Source organism: Syngnathus typhle, linkage group LG12 (genome assembly GCF_033458585.1).
Source record: "Syngnathus typhle isolate RoL2023-S1 ecotype Sweden linkage group LG12, RoL_Styp_1.0, whole genome shotgun sequence".
Lineage (NCBI taxonomy): Eukaryota > Metazoa > Chordata > Actinopteri > Syngnathiformes > Syngnathidae > Syngnathus > Syngnathus typhle.
Window position 1 is genome coordinate 1,465,020 of NC_083749.1, and position 23,073 is coordinate 1,488,092.

The 23,073-nt window shown below is 56.3% G+C and overlaps 5 protein-coding genes across 7 annotated transcripts; 3 read left to right on the plus strand and 2 right to left on the minus strand.

Moving 5' to 3' along the window:
* Window positions 1-36: 36 nt before the first annotated feature.
* LOC133163074 (hyaluronan and proteoglycan link protein 1-like) lies at window positions 37-4,121 on the minus strand. The gene is made up of 6 exons (XM_061292641.1): window positions 2,766-4,121; window positions 1,857-1,997; window positions 1,493-1,653; window positions 1,222-1,420; window positions 679-981; window positions 37-573 (listed from the first exon to the last, which is right to left on the minus strand). Exons 2-6 carry the CDS (start codon window positions 1,966-1,968, stop codon window positions 272-274), a joined length of 1,077 nt encoding a protein of 358 aa, XP_061148625.1. The 5' UTR covers window positions 1,969-1,997; window positions 2,766-4,121; the 3' UTR covers window positions 37-271.
* Window positions 4,097-5,944, plus strand: cetn3 (centrin 3). Of its 2 annotated transcripts, none has more exons than XM_061292652.1 (5): window positions 4,097-4,257; window positions 4,830-4,959; window positions 5,108-5,222; window positions 5,302-5,493; window positions 5,745-5,944. In XM_061292652.1, the coding sequence occupies exons 1-5, from the start codon at window positions 4,244-4,246 to the stop codon at window positions 5,786-5,788; spliced, it is 495 nt and encodes a 164-aa protein (XP_061148636.1). In that variant the 5' UTR covers window positions 4,097-4,243; the 3' UTR covers window positions 5,789-5,944. The 2 variants fall into 2 exon arrangements, with proteins under 2 accessions (XP_061148636.1, XP_061148635.1); XM_061292651.1 differs by lacking the exon at window positions 4,097-4,257 and adding an exon at window positions 4,455-4,571.
* Window positions 5,945-6,481: 537 nt separating this feature from the next.
* Window positions 6,482-12,309, plus strand: LOC133163846 (myocyte-specific enhancer factor 2C-like). 2 transcript variants are annotated; one of them, XM_061294102.1, is made up of 10 exons: window positions 6,485-7,212; window positions 8,133-8,224; window positions 8,828-8,940; window positions 9,213-9,416; window positions 10,295-10,444; window positions 10,523-10,685; window positions 10,949-11,082; window positions 11,190-11,310; window positions 11,441-11,579; window positions 11,747-12,309. In XM_061294102.1, exons 3-10 carry the CDS (start codon window positions 8,887-8,889, stop codon window positions 12,030-12,032), a joined length of 1,251 nt encoding a protein of 416 aa, XP_061150086.1. In that variant the 5' UTR covers window positions 6,485-7,212; window positions 8,133-8,224; window positions 8,828-8,886; the 3' UTR covers window positions 12,033-12,309. The 2 variants fall into 2 exon arrangements, with proteins under 2 accessions (XP_061150087.1, XP_061150086.1); XM_061294103.1 differs by lacking the exon at window positions 8,133-8,224 and having other exon boundaries at window positions 6,482-7,212.
* Window positions 12,310-12,974: 665 nt separating this feature from the next.
* ddx56 (DEAD (Asp-Glu-Ala-Asp) box helicase 56) lies at window positions 12,975-16,321 on the plus strand. Its single transcript, XM_061294104.1, has 14 exons — window positions 12,975-13,164; window positions 13,484-13,645; window positions 13,733-13,887; window positions 13,983-14,153; window positions 14,252-14,342; window positions 14,440-14,681; window positions 14,777-14,908; window positions 14,995-15,108; window positions 15,170-15,264; window positions 15,345-15,418; window positions 15,530-15,619; window positions 15,695-15,800; window positions 15,870-15,976; window positions 16,040-16,321. The coding sequence occupies exons 1-14, from the start codon at window positions 13,108-13,110 to the stop codon at window positions 16,112-16,114; spliced, it is 1,671 nt and encodes a 556-aa protein (XP_061150088.1). The 5' UTR covers window positions 12,975-13,107; the 3' UTR covers window positions 16,115-16,321.
* Window positions 16,322-16,512: 191 nt separating this feature from the next.
* On the minus strand, window positions 16,513-22,867 carry aebp1a (AE binding protein 1a). The gene is made up of 20 exons (XM_061294105.1): window positions 22,472-22,867; window positions 21,824-22,015; window positions 21,668-21,742; window positions 20,781-20,831; window positions 20,662-20,721; window positions 20,513-20,581; window positions 20,335-20,412; window positions 20,154-20,263; window positions 19,851-19,990; window positions 19,654-19,738; window positions 19,445-19,589; window positions 19,274-19,353; window positions 19,065-19,188; window positions 18,791-18,987; window positions 18,545-18,718; window positions 18,351-18,476; window positions 17,944-18,193; window positions 17,732-17,871; window positions 17,310-17,409; window positions 16,513-17,231 (listed from the first exon to the last, which is right to left on the minus strand). The coding sequence occupies exons 1-20, from the start codon at window positions 22,692-22,694 to the stop codon at window positions 16,681-16,683; spliced, it is 2,970 nt and encodes a 989-aa protein (XP_061150089.1). The 5' UTR covers window positions 22,695-22,867; the 3' UTR covers window positions 16,513-16,680.
* Window positions 22,868-23,073: the final 206 nt, after the last annotated feature.

The window sequence follows — 23,073 nt, forward strand, 5'->3', positions numbered from 1 at the left end:
GTGGGCGGATGGGATGGGATGGATGGATGGGTGGATGGGTGGATGGATGGATGGACGGATGGATGCACGTTGTTTTGTGATGGATGGATCCATGAATAGTACACCATGAATGTCGTTGGAGCAAAAGAACACAAAACATTCAGTGAGAGAATCGTCTTAGGTTGTTTTTTTTCTTTTTCTTTCCAGTGTGTGCGCGCGCGCGTTCCTTTGGGTCGGTCAATGGGTGTTTTTGTCTTGCGTGTGTGTGTGTTCTGTCCACGCGTGGCGCCTTTTAGCGTGCCGCCCGGCGTCCGGGCCCAAAACAGTAGACGCCGTACAGCTTGTGCTTCTTGTCGGGGAACCCGAGGAAGCCGACGGCCGGGCGGGCGGGACTGCAGCGCGGCCGGGGCCTGGCCACGGGGTAGCGGACGCTGCCGTCGGCCAGCCAGCCGGCGTCGCAGCGGTCGTAGCCGGCCAGCTTCCAGGCGGCGTACATGTGGCCCACGGTGGCCAGCCGGGCGCCGTCCCGCCGGCACGCCGCCGCCGCCTCGCCGTACGTCAGCTTGCCCACCCGCGGTAGGAAGTAGAAATCACCTGCAGGGAGGAGGGGCGGCGGCAGCTTGACCACACGGGGGGGGGGGGGGGGGGGGCGCTGTTTTCGCACCGGCCAAATCAGCAGCAGCAGCAGCAGCAGCTCACCTTTGTAGTGCGACGTGAAGCAGAAGACGTCAAAGCGGCTGGAGTCTTTGTCTCTCGGGCCGTAGCTGCGCACGCCCGCCGGCGTGTTCTGTCCGCCGCAGGGCTCCCTGGGGGAGGTGACGGGGTAGCGCACAGAGCCGTCGCTCAGCCAGCCGGCGTTGCACCAGTCCAGGCCCCTTCGCCAAGCCTCGCGCAGCTGCTCCGGGGACGCCACCACGCCGTCCTGCTCCTGGCAGGCCCGCTCGGCGTCCCGGAAATTCAGGTTGTAGCGGCCCAGCCGGGAGGAATACGGGAACACCAGCCCTGCAACGCGGTCCGCAATTCAAAAGGCGAAGGCTGGACATGTGGCATGTTCAGTGGCCTAGCCGCATGAAATTGAGTAGACGTGACCAGGCCACAAAGAAGTGGCGCCGCCGCCGCCGCCACCACCGCCACCACCGCCACCACCGCCACCACCACCAAGTCAGCCCTTTCTTTCCCGACCCATTTGCAGCCCCAGCCAGCAGTTTGCGCACGCATTAAATTGCAGCGTGGACGATTCACCTTCCAGGTCGAGCGACACGACCGCCGCCGCGTCTTCCAGCCCGTCGATGACCTCACATTTATAGCTTCCGTAGTCATCCAAAGTGATGTCATGGATGACCAGCGAGGCGTCCCAAGCGGAAGCGCTCCGCAGGCGCACGCGGCCGTGGAAACTTCCGTAGCTTCTCTTGTGCTGCTCGGCGGCGGCCAAAACATCCACCTGTGGTCAGTCAGACACGCACTCACGTGACCGAGCGCACCTGAAGAGGGCAAAGAAGTGTTTGGCGTCGACCTCCGTCAGCAAGCCGGACGGCAGCTTGGTCCACTTGATCCTCATCTTTCCATCGGGCGCCGGCCACCCGTCGCGGCGGCGGACGGTGCAAGGTAAGGTGGCGTCGCCGCCGCGCCGTGACAAGACTCGGGAAGGCTGTGACGTCACGGACAGCGCCTTATCTGCCGCGCACCCGAATGGGACAAATCATTTTTTGATCGCGATGCAAGTTGAATTTGGAGAAAAGTCTGGTTCGATTGCATGGGAAGGATCATGAATTCGTGTCGCAATTCCAGTCGTTGGTGCATGGGACAAGCGCCCGCTCACGTGCATGCGCAAAGAAAAACGCAGCGCAAAAATGCCGACTCAAAGAAAAATGCCTCACCCGTCTCGTGGACGTTCGGGGAAAGGTCCGGCTCGGGAGAAAACCATCGGAAGCCATCGGCCGCGCTCAGCCACAGCAAGGCCAACGTCAGCGCACGAATGGCGTCGCTCATCGTCGCTCGCCACTCGCAGATTCGCTTCACTGCAAAATAAGACGGCCAAAGACTCTTTCAACGACTTGGAGCGCTCCAAGAGTATTTCAAAAGAGGCCCCCTAGCTTGGCAATTTCTAAAAACGGCCAGTCTCCTCCACAAGGTTGATGTGGAGCGCAACCTTGTGAACGTATACGTCTGAGGCTTTACGCAAACGCACCTGTTCTGTATTACACGCCGCGCGGGACTGCGCCGACTCAGCGCAAAGTTTTTAGGGGGTGGGGGGGCGAAATCAATTACACGAAATCAATTGGACTCAATGGTGTGCACGTGAACGGGTGGAGCCACCAGGTCTCGGAGACCAACAAGGACTTGCTTGTCACTTGACTTCACTTGACAAAGCTTCTCGTCCATCGGAAAGTGTGATATTGTTTATCTTATATTCAGAGAGAATACAAACTCAACCGTTTCACAGTATATCTCGTGACCATTTTGAACGGATTGCGATTCAGATTGAAAAGAGTCAACGCGAACACGACGCAGAGAAAAAAAGTGACATGCATTTTTTGGAAGAAACAAAAAAAAGGAAGAGCCGTCGGCAGAGCTGGGCAAAACCGGAGGAAGGCTTGCACCATTTCAACTTTGGAAGGAGAGCAATGAAAGGTATCGAAGCTGCCATGCACTCTCTTCTTTCTCCATTACCGAGTTCATCTCACTGTGACAAAGCAAGACCTTCAAGCTGCGCTTCTGATGTCTACGTGAGTCAGGTGTGCATCGCATTTCCAGATGTGCACGTCAAAAGCAATGTCTTACTTTACCTGCTGGGTGGATGAAGAAAGCGCATGCGGGGCGGCGGCGGCGGCAGCGGCAGCGGCGTCCTCTCCGATGGCAAAGATGCTCGTTGAGGACAAACGGTAAGGGAACGAACGAACGGGTCAGTGACGCGCAGATGGAAAGGGGGAAGAGGGAGAAGTGCGGGGGGTGGGGGCGGAGCTACAAATCCAAACACAGCCAAGGTGGGAGAAAGGACGTTGATCACTTTACTAAAAAAGGTGGACTTGTGAGACTTTGCCGTTTTCTGTCACCAAATCCAATTCCTTGTCACTTTGCTTGCACTCAGAACAAATGTTTGTCTTTGTCCATCTCCAAAACGGGAAGCAAAAAGGCCGTTGCAGAAGCGTTGAAACGAGCTCGCCAGGCCGACTTTTCCATTCTGGGTCTCTTCTACCTTGGCCGACCTTTCCATCCTGGGTCTGCTCTACGTGGGCCGCGTGTTCCGAAATCTTGGGCAGCACTCTGAGGGCCCCTGAAACATTGCTGACATGTCCCGCCAAAGGACTATTTGGACGTCCGAATCGGGCAGAAAAACCACAAGAGCTTTGGGGAAAAAGAGCTCAAGTCGTTGCGCTTGAACAGAGCAAATGCCGCGAGTAGACAGACGAGGTCTTAGTCGCTCACTGACCTTTACTGCGGAAGGTCGAGGCAGCAGTTTTGATAAAGGTCAGCCGTCGGCGGGCCATTTAGACCGCACGGCGTCAACTCAAACCAATGACAAGTGAGTGGAGTTAAAAAAAACGGAATCGCACCAATGAGGCGTGATGGAAGGAAGGAAGGAAGGAAGGAAGGAAGAGAGGAGAATGGGTAGAAATGGGTAGAAATAAATGATTTTTCTGTTAAACTTGCGTGGCAATAAAAAAGAAAATCAACACTTATCTTCATTATCAACCCCCACAAAATGAGTGGCGAACGGCTAGACTTTCCCGGAATGCAGGTTCCTATCCGGTCCACGTAGGCGACGCAGAACGAAGTTGTCAAGCGCCCGTGGGAACGTCATCCCAATATACTAAGTGTGTATCAACTTTATAGTGTTCTTTTTATTTTCTTTTTAAACGTATTTCCATCCCTATTCCATGATAGCACGTATATGATGACGTCATGACGTCTGATAATAGTGTGTATAAAGTGTTATTTTTATTTCTTTTTTAAATGTATTTTCATCCCTACTCGGAGAATAGGTAGACGATGACGTCATATGCTGGAGACGAAACTAACATTTTGCGCGGACTGCCCTGCCCTGCCCCGCCCCGCCCCCAAACCTCGCTTATTTCCTCGCCACGGACCAATCGGGGCTTTTCGCATTGTAGTCTAGTGGCTTGTCGACCAATAGGAAAGCTCCAATCGAGCGCGGACTTTCTGGCCGGGCGCTCAATGGCGACGTTTGTGTTGCTTTTTCTTCGGGACAATGTTTCGACTTTAAACGCGACGTGGCCTCGTGAGCGTCACCAAAGCCGCCAGCATGAGCGAGTCCGGGTAGGTCGAGGTGACGCTATATGCAGTATGGTGACGTCAAGCGAAACTAAGCCGAGCGCCTCTCTGACGCCGCTGACGGAAGCTAACGTTAGCCTAGCCTGCTAGCTCGCAATGTGTGGCTGACATCAAACAGACGTTGCCGGATGAGAACAAATGTGTTCATGTCACAATGTCGTCACGTTGGACAAACAGCGGGCGGGCGGGCGGGCGATTTGTAGTCAACCTGCGCCACAACACAAATGAGGCGAAACTTCAAGTTGACTCGCTGGCAGAACGATGAGTGAAAACCGCGAGGACGCAGACGTCACGCAAATGTGAGACATGAATGGCTTCATTCATGGTGCACGCGTGCCAAGTTTTGGGGTCGGAACCAGTGTCCATTTGGGGCGGATTTGTGCCCGTGGATGCGCAGCGAACCAGAAACTGGCCGCAAAGGCTCACGGATTAACACTAAAATTGTGATTGGAGCCACACCGTTTTTGTCCCAATGTCAAAAGGTCATCGAGGGGGCACCTGCAAAGATCGAGCCCAAAATAATATGTCTGCTGTGTTTTTATGGTGTCGTGTTGCAGCACCAGTGACGAGTTTGAAGACAAGAACAAGAGGAAGGAGCTGAGCAATGAGCAGAAACGTGAAATTCGGGAAGCTTTTGAGCTCTTTGACACGGACAAAGACAATGAAGTTGATTACCACGAGTTGAAGGTGACTTGATGTGTGCGTGCGTGTGTGACGATCATTGGGACTTTCACTTAACTTGAGCTCTTTTGATACCCAAACATTACTTGTACTGGTCCTTTTCGGATTGATCATTTGTGAACATTTTCTCTCTGGTCCTTTGTTTGGCCGTCAGGTGGCGATGCGAGCGCTGGGCTTTGAGGTGAAGAAGGTGGATGTCATGCAGATCCTGAAGGACTATGACGTGCGCCAAACGGGCAAAATATCCTTTGAGGACTTCAATGAAGTAGGTGAGTGTACCGTCCCCCCCCCGCACTCCCCCCATGCATAGGCAGAGTCCACACCTAATTTGTGTCGGTGTGCGCGCAGTGAGCGGACTGATCCAGGAGCGCGACCCCAAGGAGGAGATCCTGAAGGCCTTCCGGCTCTTTGACGACGACGAGTCGGGAACCATCAGCCTGAGGAACCTGAAGCGCGTGGCCAGGGAGCTCGGCGAGAACACCAGCGACGAGGAACTGCGCAGTATGATCGACGCCTTTGACGCCGACGGCGACGGCGAAAGTAAGTCACGCCGTCGTCTTCGCCCGCAACGTTTCACCGCCCTCGAGCGTCGCCCTCCCCCGTCACCATTTGCCGTAACTGGTAGCCATGACGTGGGTCTCTGGCATCTACTTTGATTTCTCCAAATTCCATCATCAAAATACGACTTCTTACGTGGCTACGTGAGCGCTTTATGGCTAGCAAATGTGACGTACGTAGGAGTAGAAACAAGAAATGACGGCGCGCGTGCGCGTCTTGCCTTTGTTCGACAGTCAACCAAGAGGAGTTCCTGTCCATCATGAGCGGCGCCTTCTGAACATCGGGTCGTTCCTCGCACCCGGACCAATTTGTAAGTGATGATGTCATGCGTGCGGGAGCAAACGGGAGTGGGAGCTTGCTTGTGCGCACGACCTGTTTTATTTATTGAGAGAAAAAAAAAAAAGAAAAAGAAATAAATGATTTTGCTTTGTAACCCGGGCGCTCTTAGATCACACAGCCATTTTAGGACGGAATGCGAGCTCGGTACACTGCCAGGGCATGTTGTGACGCAACATCAAGTTGCCCAACAAGGTAGTGCACGTACGTACGTTGTCAAGCCCCAGGACAGGAAATGTAGTTGCAAAAACAATCTGAGATGTGGCTGGGGCACATCATCACAGTATTGCTCTTTAGTGGCGGATCAGTGTGGCAAAAGGGAAATTTGCCCCCGTCTTTCGAACTGGATGGCGCGGCGCTGAAGGTCGGCGGCCGTGTTGCGTCGCCCGGGTGGGCCCGATCGCACATGCTCAGCCCCGCCCGCCCGCCCTCGCACATGCTCAGCCCCGCCCGCCCGCCCTCGCACATGCTCAGCCCCGCCAACCCGCCCGCCCTCGCACATGCTCAGCCCCGCCAACCCGCCCGCCCTCGCACATGCTCAGCTGTTGGAGGCGAGGCCAGAAATAAAGGCAGCTTGCGCTTGCTCCCTGGCTGAGAAGCCAGTGGCGAGCCAAAAAGTTTCCATACGCTTGCCGCTGCGCAAAGCTGTCGGGGCGCCCATCTTCCTTCCATCTGCTTTCAGTGTCTTGGAAATGGCAGGGTCTGGTAGAAAATGGGTGTTTAGAAAGTAGCTCCATCCGGTAGATCACAAAAAATTCCCAAGTGGAAAGCACAGGCCGCACGATTGGTTCCAAATACGCAGAGTTTTCCGGATGGCGGGCCCGTCCTGTCCTGGGGCCTTTTAAAACAAAGCGGCAACAAACAAACCGCCGTAACCATACAAGGCGGCGCTAACTTGGCAGCGTCATTCAAAAGCAACACACGTGCAACACACAAACACAGACTTACTCACATAATGCACGCATGTACACATTTAGTCTCATGCACAAACACACCGGCATGAATGCAAGCGCGCGTGCACACACACACACACACACACACTCATGCATGTATGCGCAGCATCAGTGACACTTGAGCTGAATTTAGCCAGAGTGACATTGACAGGTGAGCTCATCAGGGAGCGAAGGAGGGGTTGTGCGTGCGTGCGTGCGTGCGTGCGACTGGGTGTGTTGTTCAGGGAGGGGCAAGTTGCTATCCACTCAGTATGGACTACATCTTCCGAGTGGGCTCGGAACGCCGACCACTTGCGCGTCTTACCTCCTCAAGCCAGCTGGTCTGGCTTGCCAATCTGTTTGAGACGAGGAATCAATAGGGAACCCACAGCTGGACCCGGCGCCTCGTCTTCCTGGGGAAGAGCACGCAGCGGTGAGTCCACACTTCAAAGAAAAACGGGTCTTTTCACGTCATCATGCTTAGCAACTAGCTGAAAATGTTCCTACTGTCAGCGAGTCGGCCATTTTGAGGCAGGCACGCACGCAAAGCGCCTGATTGGTACAGAGAGAGCGAGCACCACATATGGCCCCAATGTTTCCAAATGTAAGTTTGGCTGCTGTTTCTGTGTGCTTTTCCCTCATTTTGTGGGTGCAAATTGTGCCAAATGCAACCTAATCAGCCAAGTGCAAGTTTTTCTTCCCTTTACGACATGCACTTGACTTGGCCAAATGAACGCGCTAGCTAGTTGTGTTTTTATTTTTGGGAAACTCTTTTGGGACATTATCATCATTATAACTCTTATAATGAGTTATACATTATCATCATAACTCTTTCAATCCAATATATATTTATTATGAATTTTTAGAGTAAAATGATGCCGATAGCCACTTCAGTGCTCGCAATTATGGACTACTGTCTCTTCTTTCCAAACTTATTTTGCTCACAACCAGTCAAACACAGGACATAAATCAATAAAATAAAAAACTTGTCCACCAATTTAAAATGGGATTGGTTGAGGAAAATGTCTCGTGTGTGAGGTTCCTAGATGACTAGGACACATCGAGGCTGCAATCTGATCTCGTGATGACTTCGAAACATTAGGACGCGGTACAATCAATCATCACGAGGGTGAATAGATCGCCTGGGCTGGACCTAATGAAGCGTCGTCCAGTGTGTGCGGGCGCGTGTGTGCGGGCGCATGCGCGCGCTTTTATTCACGATGTGTCCACTGAGTGGCGCGCGTGCGCCAATCCAAAGTGTTCATCAGTTTCACTTGTTGAAAGTGTTTTGTCCCGTACCGCCTGTCACGTGATCGTCGTGTGCGTGCGTGCGTGCGTATGTATGTTGTGCAGGTGCTTGCGCGCGCTTCCTCGGTCTGGATCGCCGCGGGACGGACGGACCCTTGAGACGGAAGAGTCATGCTGCACTAAAAGACTCGTCAGAGGTGAGACGCGCGTCCGAGCGAGCGAGCAGGTCTTCAGGGATAACCCGTTGTCGCATCCCAGAGTTTTCTTGTGGCTGCCTGGCGCACGATCTTCGAGCTTTCCAGACGCTGGCTTGCTTTTGCGCTCCGGAGCATGACTCGGACATATGGCGAGCGGAACAAATTGGACTCGGGAAGAGGACTGACTCTTAGTTAGTTAGTCAGCGAGTTAGTGAAGAACCGCGTTTGTTATCGCTCAATTTAGAACGTTTTACCTGCTCAAAAAAGAAGCCTTTTGTGCTGCGAGTAGTCGTCACGTCATTTGAAGGTTTGGGGGGACCGACCGACCGACCGACCACCGCACGCGCACCTTTGACACTTTGCGATCGAATATTGCAAGGCACTCCACAGAGAATCGAATTTGTTGCTTCACCGTAAATGATGATGCTGATGACGTCGCACAAGCCCTTGGTGGCCAACTTACAGCTGTCCAAACGTCACATCATCGAAATAATGAATTGCACTGGCATCCCTCCCTCCATCCATCCCTCCATCCATCCATCCATCCATCCATCCATCCATCCATCCATCCATTCATCCATTCATCCGCTTGTTGTCTTTCAGACGGGTGAAGGAGGTGGCAGGCAGGCACACTCAACTGAGCTGAGCAAAAAAGAGCCGAGATGGGCCGGAAGAAGATTCAAATCGCCCGCATTGTGGACGAACGCAACCGACACGTAAGCGAACCCTAGCGCCGTCACGTCAAAGCCATGACTTTGGCACCAGCTCCTATCACGCCATGAGGCACACGCACAGTGACTTGGCTGTGGGAACAGTTCAGGAAATGCAGCCACATGTGCTTCCCGATGGCAGGGGGGGCACCACTGACACCCCATGTGTGTGTGTGTTCCCTTCTGCACCACTTAAAGGCCAAGCGTTGCGATTCGGTCGGTCGGGCTACGTGCGACTTGAGCGTTAGCCGCAGCGTCTCTAACCCGTTCCCCCGCAGGTGACCTTCACCAAGCGCAAGTTTGGCCTGATGAAGAAGGCGTACGAGCTGAGCGTGCTGTGCGACTGCGAGATTGCGCTCATCGTCTTCAACAGCGCCGACAGACTCTTCCAGTACGCCAGCACAGACATGGACAAAGTGCTGCTCAAGTACACCGAGTGCAACGAGCCCCACGAGAACAGGACCAACGCCGACATCATACATGTGAGTCGAGCTTGTGTGTGTGTGTGTGTGTGTGTGTGTGCGTGTGTGTCTGCGCAGGCCAAGCACCCGCCCACCTCAAGGCCGTGATTGGGCCTCTTGCATGCCGTCAAATGTGTCCTAACCCGGGCCTCTTGTCATTTGTGTGGACATTGGGCCTTGTATTGGCGCATGTTGTCCTTTGCGCTTCTCCCGATGATGGTCGCGTGGCGTGGCGTGGCCTTCTCTTGAGAATTTGGTTGAAATGTCGCTGAAGCAACATTTTGTGCGGCTCTCGTGCTGCTCTGTGGCGTCTTTCCCGTTAAACGCCCACGCACACACATAACAAGTGGAGCTGGTTTGTGTTGGCGGGAGGGAGCGCGCGCTCCTTCCCCGCCGTTTGCTAAAAATAGAACACAAGGGCTAAGAATAGCAAGGGCGGCTGTGGCGTCAATTTGTGCGTGCCAACGGAAAGAATTGAGACAGAAAGAATGAACTTTTCTTTTGCTGCTCCGTCTTGTTCCATTTCCACCTAAATGGTCCGCGCTTGGCAGTGGTCTTTCCTTTCGTACGTTCCCAGAAGAGGACAAGCTCAGTCGCAGGTCACCGATGACCCCAAAACTAAACGGGGACGTGGTTCATCCGGTCCAAACGGCGCTTGACACAACACACCATGTTTATTTGACGCCTTTCACTTACTAATTGCTCAAAATGAACTTCTCGTCAAGCTGGCAACTCTTTCTGTCCGAAGAAATGATTTTTGACCCCCAAAAAGATGTTGTGTTTTCTAGAAACTATCCATACTACGTATATTGGATGGAAAGAGTTATAATGATGATAATGTCCCAAAAGAGTTTCCTAAAAAGTAAATATTTGAATATTTTGCGTGTGCCCGTGTGCAGACCTTGCGCAAGAAAGGCCTCAGCGGCAGCAAAAGTCCCGACATGGAGGCGGACGACGACTCTGCCGGCCAGAGCCCCGAGACGCACGACAAGTACCTCCAAATGGGCACTGACGTCGTCCACCTGATGCTCAACAGACAGCCGGTCTGCGTGAGTTGCCGTTGTCGTGGCGACGACCTGAAAAAAATCGTTTTCCTCCTTGCAATTTGATGATGCGCCCGACCGCAGGGTCTGCCCGCCTCCGGCTACGAGATGGGCGCCTCCTCGCTGCTGTACCCGCAAGCCGGCATAGGGGGCGCCGCAGCCGAGCACAACCTGCCGCCTAGCCATCACGCTTCCATGCCGAGGAAGGCCGCGTGCCCCCAGCGGCCCCCCGGCAGCCAAGAAGAAGGTCAGCGGCCGCGTGGCAACCTGTTCAAGTCTCCGCATGTCATTTTTGTCACGTCTTCAAAATGAGATTTGGGCCAATTAACAGGCAACTCTCAAATCTTTCTGGAGCACCTTTGGCTTGACATTGACTAAATGAGAAATTGCAAGTCCAAAAAAAAAAAGAGGCCTGCTGGGCTTTGAGCTGACAAACAAACGCTCGCCGTGTCTGCCGCCGTCGCCATTTAGCGACGAGCAATGAAAAGCATTTCTTTCCTCCTCCTGCAGGAAATGGCGTTTACAGCAACCAGTGCCCCTCCCCTGCCAAGATGTCACCAGGGGGCGTGTCTCAGAGCCTCCAAGACAAAAGTCCGCCAATGAGCCACATACCCGACAACAAGAGCGGCAACATGGTGGCCATGGTGAGTGTTGGTGCGAGTGTAATTCCAGCACGGGCCAAGAGCGCGCGAGTGAGCGAGCGAGCGAGCGGTCGTGATGGTCGCCATTCTTTTTTTTCATGTCTCCGCAGAGCGCCATGATCAATCGCTCGCAGACGGCGCAGACGCTGTCCAGTCCGGCCGCGTGCGTGTCTTTTCCCGGTGCCGCCGCGGGAGGCTACCAACCGTCCTCACTGAGCTCCTTTGGCGCTGGTGAGTCGGCTGGGCTGGGCTGGGCTGGGCTGGGCTGGGCCGGGCCGGGCCGGGCCGGGCCGGGCCAGGCCCGGCCGGGCCGGCGCCATCTTGAGCCCGAGCTGAAGCGGAACCTTTCCACGCTTCTCAGACTTCTCCATGGCGGGCGAGCTGACCTCCCTCACCGCTTTCGGGTCGGCCGGGCTCGGCTCCGTGGAAGGCTGGCTGCAGCCGCAGCGTCCCGTCGGCGACCTGCACGACCTGCGCAGCGTGCCGCTCGCTCACATGGGGTGAGTGAAAGCAACAAGACACTTTAGTGCGTTCCTCCCTTTCGTAGCTGAAATGGAAAGGCAGCAGTCTGTGAAGCTGGGCGAGAAGAACTCTAGATGCTTGGACGTCAGCGCTGCCGAAAAATGGCTTTGTTCAGCACCCGTGCTGACTACTCTGTGTCTCGCAGGCACTTGTGTCACAACGCCAACTTCCCGTCGGGCCACGACCTCCGCATCAAGTCGGAGCCGGCCTCTCCCTCTGGGGAGCGTGTGGTTGCCCGCCCGGGGCGCTCGCCCGCCGGCAGCGCGTCCAGCTGCGGGAGCTCGTACGACGACGACGGCGGCGGCCGTGTCTTAACCCTAACCACTGCCGGCGGCGGCGACTTTCTCCTACGGGCGGCGGCGGCCAATCTGGACGAGCGGTCCAGCCCGTCCGTCAAGCGCACGCGACTGACGGAGGGCTGGGCCGCGTGATACCGACGGGCCGCGCCTTGTCACCTGTAGGCCAGTGTCTCATTGGCTGCGTTTGGAAGCCATCATTCGTCACTACAGGGGCGGGGGGGGGGGTAGGGATGGGCGATACCAATCATTTTTGATTGGATCCGATACCAAGTATTTCCTGCCCAAAAATACCCGATATCGATCTGATATCGATACCGGAAGTGTACATGAATTATTAACCTTTTTAGAAAACCATGAATGGAAGATGCATATTAATAGTACCACTTTAATTAAAAGGAGCTATTCTTTACTTTTTTCTCTCTCTCTCTCTCTCTCTCTGTTGTTGGGAAAAAGTTTTGTCTTTTAGTATATTGTAAAAAGAGACGTGGTACCAACAGAGATCCAGGGCTTAATGGTCATGAGCAGCAAAACTATCCATTTGTAAAGACACTGGATACTTACATTTAACATTGTAATACTTTCGTGTTGTTTATAGGAAGCGGAGTTACAAATAAAACAACGTATGGCGTTCGACCACAAATTGAAAAGGGGAAAACTTGATTTCTAAATGAGCGCAGTAATGATTGCTTCAAATAGCAGCACATCAAGCACAAATGCTTAGGATTTTTGGTTAGCACCTGATACCTGGATATGTCTTGCCTTTCTGAAACGCTGCTTCTAAGGTACTTTGGTACCTTAGCCTCCCTCGGTGTCGCTGCCTTAGTGTCTGCGGCACGTTTCAACTGCAGCTCTTCATGAAGCGTGGGGTGAATTTTACTTCAATGTTTTGTTAAGTTTGTGCTGTTGCCTGCCACAATATTGAATGGTTTTGTGACATATTTCACATCACGCCGGTGCAGCAGGCGGAAGGAAAAGTAGTGCTAGCATGAGTGCAAGTCGTCAAATTGGAGCAGAAAAAAAGGAGGAAAAAAATAGAACTAAATAATTGTAAGTATCCATATTTTAGCTAGGGAGTTCGATACTCAACAATGAGCAGCCTGGATCGATATATCGCTATTTTGGTATCGATCCGCCCATCCCTACTTGATGCGCGTGACGTGACGTGGTAACAGTGCGACGCACGTGTGCGTGCCGTGGTACTGCTGCAATGGCGACTGAGAGGCTCCAATTCCACCAAATGGGACTTGACGACCGTCTTTTGAAGGTAACACAGCTCCGCTCGGCTCCGCTCCGTGTTTGCATGCGAGTTAAAGCCAAATGGAAGAATGCTAAGGCGCCACGAGAAGTTGAGCCGCTCGAAAATGTCGGATTTCCTCTGCGCCGCCATTCGTCAACACGGTAGGAAAATAAGGCCGGGTACGACAGACAGCGTTCTCTGTTTGCGCAGACACGATAGAGAAGAAAAAGGTCAATGCCCAATTGAGGGCACATCATCCTAAAGCTCCCTTAAATTCATTTGTTTTGGTCATGAAGCGCCAGAAGAGAATGCCCGTGAGTGTAACACAAGGGATGTCCTCTTTTAGGCGGTGGCCGATTTGGGTTGGTCCCAGCCCACCTTGATCCAGGAAAAGGCCATCCCTCTGGCTCTGGAGGGAAAAGACCTCCTGGCTCGGGCCCGGACCGGCTCTGGGAAAACGGCCGCTTACGCCGTGCCCATCATCCAGCGCATCCTGGCCTCCAAGCAGGTGACAAACAAACAAACAAACGAGCAGCCCCGGAACAATCCAAAGTCCGTCCGGCTGCCAGCGCTCGTGTCTCGTTGTCCTCTTCAGAGTGTTCGCGAGCAGGACGTGAGGGCCCTTATCCTGGTGCCAACCAAGGAACTGGGCCAGCAGGTCCAGACGATGATGAGGCAGCTGACCGCGTACTGCTCCAGGGACGTCCGCGTGGCCGACATATCCGGGAAAGCCGACGTGTCTGCTCAAAGGTCCCAAAAAAGAAAACCGATAGCGTTATATTTGTATTTCCCCTCGTTTTTGGACCGCTGCCCATTTCTGCCGCTCTTTGCTTGTCGGCCGGCAGGCCCGTCCTGATGGAGAAGCCCGACGTGGTGGTGGGCACGCCGTCCCGCGTTCTGGCCCACCTCAACGCGCGCAATCTCACCCTGGGAGCCTCGCTGGAGACGCTGGTGGCGGACGAGGCCGACCTGCTCTTCTCTTTCGGCTTCGAGGACGACCTGAAGAGTCTGCTGTGGTGAGGGAGGCCATGCGGGCTTTGCCTCGGGAGGGAGGCTTGGAGGGAGGAAGGCATGGCGCGCTAATGCTAACATTGTGTGCTCAACCGCCCTACAGCCACCTGCCAAAGATCTACCAGTCCGTCCTCATGTCCGCCACCCTCAGTGATGACGTTCAGGCCTTGAAGGAGCTTCTGCTGCACAATCCCGTAAAGGCGGCCGGTCTTGCGGCGGCAGCGGCGGTTACCCTCGTGAAGCACGCGACGTGACCAAGAAAACAATGTCCCTCCGTCCGTCCGTCCCCAGGTGACCCTGAAGCTGCAAGGCTCCCAGCTGCCAGACTGCAGCCAGCTGCAGCAGTTCAGCATCCGCTGCGAGGAGGAGGACAAGTTCCTGCTCATCTACACGCTGCTCAAGCTGCGGCTGGTGCGGGGCAAGACGCTGGTCTTTGTGGGAGCCGTGGAGCGATGCTACCGCCTCAAGCTCTTCCTGGAGCAGTTCAGCATTCCCGCCTGCGTGCTCAACTCGGAGCTGCCCGTCCGGTCCAGGTCAGACCTTTCTGGGATTGGACTCCGTGAAACAGAAGGGGAAACCTGCGTCCGCTTGGCCGTCAAACAAAACGCAAACCGTGTTCCTCGCGCAGGTCTCACATCATCACGCAGTTCAATCAAGGCTTCTACGACTACATCATCGCCACGGACGAACGCAGTCTGGCCGAGCCTGGCGCCGCTCCAAAGCCTGCCGGAAGAGGCAAGAAGAAGAGCAAGGGCAGTGAGTCTTCTTTCAAAGTGAAAGACAACTCTTGAGGGCTGAGCAGACTCCAGCTGTGCTGTGCTGTGCTGTGCTGTGCTGCCTTGCTAGGGCTAGAGCGAAGGAATACAGCGTCTCCAGGGGTGTGGATTTCCAAAACGTGGCCAACGTCATCAACTTTGATTTCCCCGCCACCGTGGAGTCGTATATCCATCGAGTGGGAAGGTACGCCGGCCGGCGGCGCGGTCCACGCGAGGCCGAAGGCTGACGCTTAGCTTTCCTCTAGGACGGCGAGAGCCGACAACCCGGGCACGGCCTTGTCCTTCGTCGCTCACACGGAAACAGCTCTGCTCTCCGAGGTGGAGGAGACGCTGACAGGAGGTGAGGCCATCAAGAGAGCAGTGGCACGCGCACCTTTTCACATTGGATGGTTGGCGTAACGGTCTCGCTGTTGTCTCCAGACAACGCAGAATCGGCCCTGAAACCGTACCAGTTCAAGATGGAGACCATTGAAGGTTTGAGGTACAGGTGCAGGGTGAGTCTGAGTTTTTTTTGTCGTCGTCGTTTTTCCCCACCGTCACCCACAATACAATGAGAGCCCCGAGGAAGCTCACGTATGAATGTTGCCATCTGCCACCCACCAAAGGACGCCATGCGATCGGTCACCAAGCAGGCGGTGAGAGAAGCTCGGCTGAAAGAGATCAAGCAGGAACTGCTCAACTCGGAGAAGCTGAAGGTGAGCCTCGCTCGCTCGCGCAAGCGCTCCGTATTATCAAAGGTCACGAGCGGGCGGCCTCTGCTTGTCAATCAGACGTACTTTGAGGACAATCCCAGAGACCTGCAGCTGCTCCGGCACGACCGAGACCTTCACCCCGCCGTCATCAAGCCTCACCTGAAGAACATCCCGGAATACCTTAGTCAGTCGCGTCACGTTAGCTCCCTAGCGTGCTTTCATCTGCTCGCTTGACTTTGTGAACTTTGCGCAGTCCCCGAAGCTCTGAGGGATGTGGTGGACCCTCTGTCCAGAAGGAGGAGGCGAAGAGGGCCAAGCCAAAAGCCCAAACCGCACGGAGTGGCCAAAAGTAGCTTGAAGGTGAGCCGCGAGCCCACCCACCCCTTATGCCGACTCATTGGCGCCTGCTGTGTTTTGTTGAAGGGCAAGAATCCGCTGAGGAGTTTCCGCTACACCAAAAGGGAGCGCAACAAAAAGCCCAGCCATTCGCTGGAATGAGCTGCATTCCTCCTCACAAAAACATTGGCCAATTTTCAGATGGAACAAAATGTCTGGCTTTGCTGCGGCGACGCTTAGAGAACATCTGCCCACCTGCTTGCGTGCGTGTGTGTGTGTGCGTGCGTGTGTGTGCGCAGGCGCTCGCTCGCTGCAGCACATTTGATTGCGTTTTCCAGATGGAACCAAGTAAAATCATTTGAGTCCTGAGCCAGTTCATTTGTCAATTCTTGCATTGTTTGGAGGTGTCCCGGTTCATTCACGCTCACCCCGTCCTGTCGCCGCATCGCTAGCTTGAGATTGTCTCGACAGCAGTCTTTGGTGAAAGCAGGCGGACTCTTTTTTTTTTTCTCTTTTAATCTTGAGTAACTGCATCAAAAAAGCAACATTGGTTACATTGGTTGGTTAATGAACAGCCATCTTTGTTTTTCAAGTGACGCGGTGCGGTGCGGTGCGGTGCGGAGAGGTCTTGCCGGGTGGAGCTTGCGTCACGCTTTTAGAAGTGAAATGTCGATTGATTCGAGTGGCGTGCTTAGATGAGCAAAGGAAATGGCCAGTTGTCTTTCCTTTCAGTCGATGGTGAAGTGAAAGGGGTAGTCCTCGGTGGGCCCCGAGTCAAAGATGATGCTGTCAAAGGGATTCTCGGTGGACAAGTTGTCCACGGGGAACCAGGAGTCGTACCAGGAAGTGGTGGTCTGGGGCTTCCGCGTGGGGCTGCTGCTGGTGGTGGCAGCGCTCGTCGCGGCCGTGGTCGGGGGCGGGGTCCTGAGGCCGGGCCGTTGCTTCTCCAGACGTAGCCGGCGCAGCCGCAGGATCCTCAGCCGGCGCAGCCGCTCGGCTCGCTGGGCGGAGGCGTGCTTCTCCTCCGGGGAGACGGTGGCGCCGGGCGCCGTGGGGGTGGCGGCGGCCTTGGCCACCACGCGGATGGGCCGGTTGCCGTTGAGCGCCAGGATCTGCTTGATGCGGTCCCAGTTGGACTTGGCCAAGGTGAAACTGCAGGACGTGGCGCCCGCGTCGTAGCCCACCACGCAAAGGCGGGTCTGCGACGTGTAGCCGTCGGCCCTGGCCGTCACGCGGTACTCGCCGGGGTTCAGCAGACGCCAGTAGTCGCCGCCCGGGGCTGCCGTGAGAGACATGAAACTTTCTTGAATGGGCGGCATGAGTGCTGATTTTGAACTTTCTTGGGGTGTCTGTTTACCGGCGATGACGTCATGGCGAATCCCCTCCACGGAGATGGTGGCGTTGCCCAGTGCGTTGCCCTCCGTGTCTCGGACCACACCTTTGATGCCGCGATGCACCTGGGACAAAAAGGAGAGCTGAAAGGCAATGCTCCAGAGCGCTCGCTTGTCTCCCAAACGACTGAATATCAAAAGCTCTTTGAGGTCCTCGACTCATTGACAGTTCCAGACGTCATAGCTATCAACTGGCTCGGCAGCCGATGACTTCATTGGCGGTGCTCGGGGGAGGGAGCTTTGCCATCATTGAGATCCCGGTCGGGCGGTCCCACTTGTGAACCGGCCCGCAAAGTCCTCGCGCTAGCCCTTTTTTTTGCCGAGGGCAGGTTCTCAGTTAGGTTGTAGCCCATTTGTGTCCGTCTGAAGACGCGGCCCTGGTTCTGACCTGTTCGATGAAGGATAGCAGAGCCTCGCGATTGTTTTCCCACTCCAGAGGAAGTTCGCTCTCGTGCGGAAACTTGTCGCAGCCAAGGAAAATGGAGATCTCCAGGCAGTTGGTGTGAAGATAGCTGAAGTCGTTCATGCCTGCGGACGAGGCCCGCGGGCATGAACAGGGCCGGCCGGCCAGCCAGCCCAAATGTCAAGACGGAGGCTTACTTCCCACCACGGGCTTCCAGCCGGCGCCGTTGGCGATGCCCTGGCCCCCGGTGACGTCGTCGCCGTGGCAGGAGCCGCGCTGGACCTCGGTCATGGTCAGGTGGCTGTGGGCGTAGGACATAGCCAGCCAGCGGAACATGACCTCGTCGGGCGTCTCCCGCAGGGCGCCCTCCTTCTGACGCTGAATGCGGGCCCACGTTTCCTCGTTCATCTCGTCGCCGTCCTTCCAGCGGCGGCCGTCGTCGCTCATCTTGGACACGGACGTACCCGGGTCACCCACCGTACGGCTCCGAGGAATGCGTAAGCCGCATTCAAATGATTTTTTTGCCGATCGCGGCGATCCCGCCTCAAAATGCGGAGACACCCGAGTGACGCCCCCACCCGCCCCCCACCCCTGGGGGCCTTACCGAAATCTGCGGCCGCTGCGTGTCGAAAGGGTACGTGACCAGCTTGTGGCCGCCTTGCAGGTTGGCTCCCAACACAAAGGGTGTGCGCTCCATCCAGGAAATGATGGCTTTGGTCTCCACAGCCATCTGAAAGGCAGCCGCAAGAGTGGCCCGCTGGAGTCGCCGACTAGCAAACGCAACGGGAAGCAACTCACGGATCCGTTGAGAAAGTGCTCCGGCATGGGAATGTGATGGTTGGGTACAAAGCGCGGGACCCAGCCGCGATCCTCCGCCCCCCACAGAATGCTGTTGAGATCTGGGAAATTCTGGAAAAGGTCATAGCCCTCCGCAGTCCAGTGGCCCACAACCCAGTTGCCCATCTCAGATCCCTGAAGGAGAGACCTGATTAGACGAGCGAGAGAACGAGCGAGCGAGGGGCACGGGAGCGCGCTCCACTTTACCGCCTCAAAGGCCACCTCGTACGCGTCGGGGTTGAGGGACGGCACCAGATGGATCCTCACTCCATCCACCAGGCGGCGCACTCGAGAGTTTCCCCCCTTGTACTCCTTGCATAGGAACTGCATCAGTAGGAGGAGCAGCTCCCGGCCCAGCACCTCATTACCGTGGAGACCCGCGGTGTATCGGAATTCCGGTTCTCCTGGACAGGCCCCGCTCGGTCAGCTTGGACCAGCTGGCCCGCCCCGCCCCGCCCCGCCCCGGCCATCGCTCTCTTACCCGTCTCGTGCTCCCCGGGGTTGTCGGAGATCTCCATGGCGTACATCTTCAGACCCTGGGAGCTTTTGCCGACATTGTAGATCCTGGTTATGTCGGGACACTCCTCGTTGATCACCTTCATCATCTGGAGCCGGCCGACAAGAAGAGCGAGCTCAAACGGTGTTCTCGGCACACGGGCCGACACACTTCATTTCAAAGGACGCCGCCACCTGTCTCATGTCCTTGTAGTTGTGATGGCGGAAGTCGAGCTCGTCGGAAGACTGGACCTGCTCCTCGCTCCGGTGGCTGTCTGGAAGGCCAAAGTCATACACCTGCCGTCCGTCAACTGCGCCTGGATGGAGCCGCGAGGATTTACAGCCGCCGTTTCTCGGCATACCGACCGGGAAGCTGACAGGCCAGAATCTCGGCTCGGAGACACAAACTGCCGTTCCAGCTCTGCGGCAGGATCCGCATGTAGCGCGCCACCACCGGCCAAGAAAACTGGTTCAGTACCGGAGTGTCTCTGTCCACGTTCCCGTAGAACAACTGCAATGGAATACGGTTTGTTTCTCTCGCCGCCACGCCAAAGCGGAGCCGGCCCGCCACTTACCCACTCGGCGTAGCCGTCGTGAAGGACGCTCCAGTCGCGGCTGTCGTTGCTGAAGGCCACAAAGTAGGACGACACAAAGTCGTCGCTGTGGAAGGAAGGAAGCAAGGAAGCGAAGGAGGAAAAACACAAAATGGCGGGCTTTCTTCTCTGGTTGCTTTCCGCTTTGGTTCAAGTGCAAAAGTGCTTGAGAGACTCACAGCTGCTCAGAGTTCCTTCCCTGCGTGATGACGCCCGAGAACTCCACCTCCCGTCGAGCGTCCACCTCCAACCAGCTGTTGGTCTCCTCGGGCTCGGCGCACCAGGCGCCCCCGTAAAGATCTTCTTGGTTTGCAGAAGCCTGCGCGGATACAACCGGCGTTAGTCAAGCGTGGAGTTTGCCGCCCGCTCCACCGTGGTGGACCGGCACGTGTCACGCCATTGGCTTTGGATGGCTCCGTTGTGATGCGGCGGACGGACGGACGGACGGACGGACGGTCACTTTATGGTGGGCGACAGACAACCTGCATGTTGAGTCTTCCCCTGTGAGCGCCGAAGCCGTGTTGGGACTGCGAGGACGCCAGCAGCTGGTCGTCTTCCACGCGGTGAGACTCCAAGCCCAGAGGAGGACATTCTGGACACGGAAGCACGGGCTTCAGACACTCCAAGGCGTCCCCGTCCGCACGTTGCTGGCCGTGACCTTACGTTTGGGTTCCGGCACCTGCGAGGCCATTTTCAGCCTCTCCTCCTCTTCCGCCTCCCATAACTTCCTCTGGCGCTCGGCTTGGTGGGAAGCGCAAGAGATGCAAGTGTCAGCGGTGGCGGCCCGCCGTCCTTTCCCTCTTCCCCACCTTGAAAAATGCCAGAGATGGTCATCCCTGACCTTTTTCCGCCTTTTCCGCCTTTTCCCGCCGCGCTTGCTCCTCCTCTTGCTCTTGCTTCTTCTTGGCGACTGGAGAGAAAAGAAAATGTGTTGATGATGTCCAAGGACCTGGTCCCAGCTGGTGGCGGCGACGGCGGCAGCGGACGTACGGTCGTCGTAGTCGTACTCCTCGTACCAGGGGATGACGAAGGGGACCTCGGTGGGCTCTTCTGCAACGCCAGCAAAAGGTTCTCCAAAGGCAATCAAGCGCAGAGAGTCAGGTGAATACCTGGGATGGACGCCATCGGCTCCAGCGTGCTCAGCTCAGATTTGTCTCCACCTGAAACGAGCAAACGGGCCGTAGCTCAAACCGAGCTGCGTTTCTTAATTTGGCCACAGGGGGTCATCAAAGAGAGAGAGCGAGAGAGCGAGAGAGCGAGAGAGCGAGAGAGCGAGAGAGCGAGAGAGCGAGAGAGCGAGAGAGCGAGAGAGCGAGAGAGCGAGAGAGCGAGAGAGCGAGAGAGCGAGAGAGCGAGAGAGCGAGAGAGCGAGAGAGCGAGAGAGCGAGAGAGCGAGAGAGCGAGAGAGCGAGAGAGCGAGAGAGAGAGAGAGAGAGAGAGAGAGAGAGAGAGAGAGAGAGAGAGAGAGAGAGAGAGAGAGAGAGAGAGGGAGGGAGGGAGGGAGAGAGAGGGAGGGAGGGAGAGAGAGAGAGAGAGAGAGAGAGAGAGAGAGAGAGAGAGAGAGAGAGAGGGAGAGAGGGAGGGAGGGAGGGAGGGAGGGAGGGAGGGAGGGAGGGAGTGAGGGAGTGAGGGAGTGAGGGAGTGAGGGAGTGAGGGAGTGAGGGAGTGAGGGAGTGAGGGAGTGAGGGAGTGAGGGAGTGAGGGAGTGAGGGAGTGAGGGAGTGAGGGAGTGAGGGAGTGAGGGAGTGAGGGAGTGAGGGAGTGAGGGAGTGAGGGAGTGAGGGCGAGTGAGGGAGTGAGGGCGAGTGAGGGCGAGTGAGGGCGAGTGAGAGAGGGCGAGAGAGAGGGCGAGAGAGAGGGCGAGAGAGAGGGCGAGAGAGAGGGCGAGAGAGAGGGCGAGAGAGAGGGCGAGAGAGAGGGCGAGAGAGAGGGCGAGAGAGAGGGCGAGAGAGAGGGCGAGAGAGAGAGAGAACCGCCGGGACTTGAGCACGCTCACCTGGGATCCTCCTGACCAGGTCTGGTTCTTCTGGCTCCTCCCACATGGGCCGTACGGTGGAAAAGTGTCGGGTCGCTATGGAAGAAAGGGCAAGTTTGTCGTCACTCGCCGTCTTCAGCTGCCGTGCGGATGGATGGGCCAGCAAAGAGCACGTACTTGCGTCTGTGGCGGGTGCGGTGGGCGCTCTGGTGTTTGGCATCGCCGTTGTAGCGCCTTTGGCTTTTTTGCCCGCTTTGGGCTTCTTGGAGGCTTTGGGTTTCTTACTGGGCTCTTTGGGCTTTTTGGTAGGCTTGGGCATCTTCTGCCTCTTGGCCTTGGCCTCCTTCTCTGCCGCTTTCCTAGCTTTGGCTTAACGGAAGCACAACACGTCGGGCTCGGCTTTGGAATCAGACTTTGGAGCTTTCCCATTGGGGCTCCAAGCCGAGGTTGTGCTTTTCCGCCGTTGCTTTTCAAGCGGGCGGGCGGGCGGGTGAGCGGTTAGGCAGGCAGGCAGGCAGGCAGGCAGGCAGGCGGGGGCTCCAAACCAGCGTTTCACACCACAATTGGGGAAGCGGCTCGCCTTGGCTAGCCCCGCACGCCGGCGTACCGAGAAGCAACGCAATTGACAATGTCTGAGAACGCGGAAGGAGAGCTTGGTTGAAATTTGGCCTGGATTTGATTGCAAATGTAGCCGGAATGAAATTGGCGAGGCGCTCGCCGGCCGCCCGCCCGCCTGCCCGCCCAGCCTGCCGCCCGCCCGCCCGCCCGCCCAGCCTGCCTTCCGCCCGCCCAGCCTGCTGCGTCCCAGGACTCGATGGCCCTCACCTGCCTCCACCTCCTGCGGCGTTTTCTTCTTCTTGGCTTTGGGCTGGACCGCCTCCGCCGGTTCAGCCCCGGGCTCGGGTCGGGGGCGGGCTGTGCCCCGGCTCTCCGCCAGCCCCCGGGCCTCCCTCACCTCGGCCCCCCCTCCCCCGTCGGCCTCTCTGGGGCACAGCAGGACGCCCCACAGCGCCAGGAGCAAGCAGGTCGCCGCCCAAACGCTCCTCATGGCCGCAGGAAGAAAAGTCAAGAAAGAAGCCGAGCGAGTGAGCCAGCAGGGCCAGATGTGCTCCTAGACAAGGCGGACGTGAGGCCCTCGCAGGGGATGAGAGTTTTCAAGTTTGCGAGCTGCCTCCTCTTCCTCCTTATCCTCTTCAGACAAGAGACAAGGGAGGAGCTTGCGGACGGAGGCGTGCGAGACATTCCAGCCGGGGAGAAGAAAAAAAAAAAAACCCATACACTGCAGAGTCATCTGGAAAAGAACGAGCGAGGCCCTCCTCTCGGCAATTTTGCTGCTTTTGCTTTCCAAAGATGCCTTTAGCTCTTTTACGGCAAGATGGACGTTGCTCGCTCGCTCGGGCTTTTGACTTGCACATCAATTTTCCAAT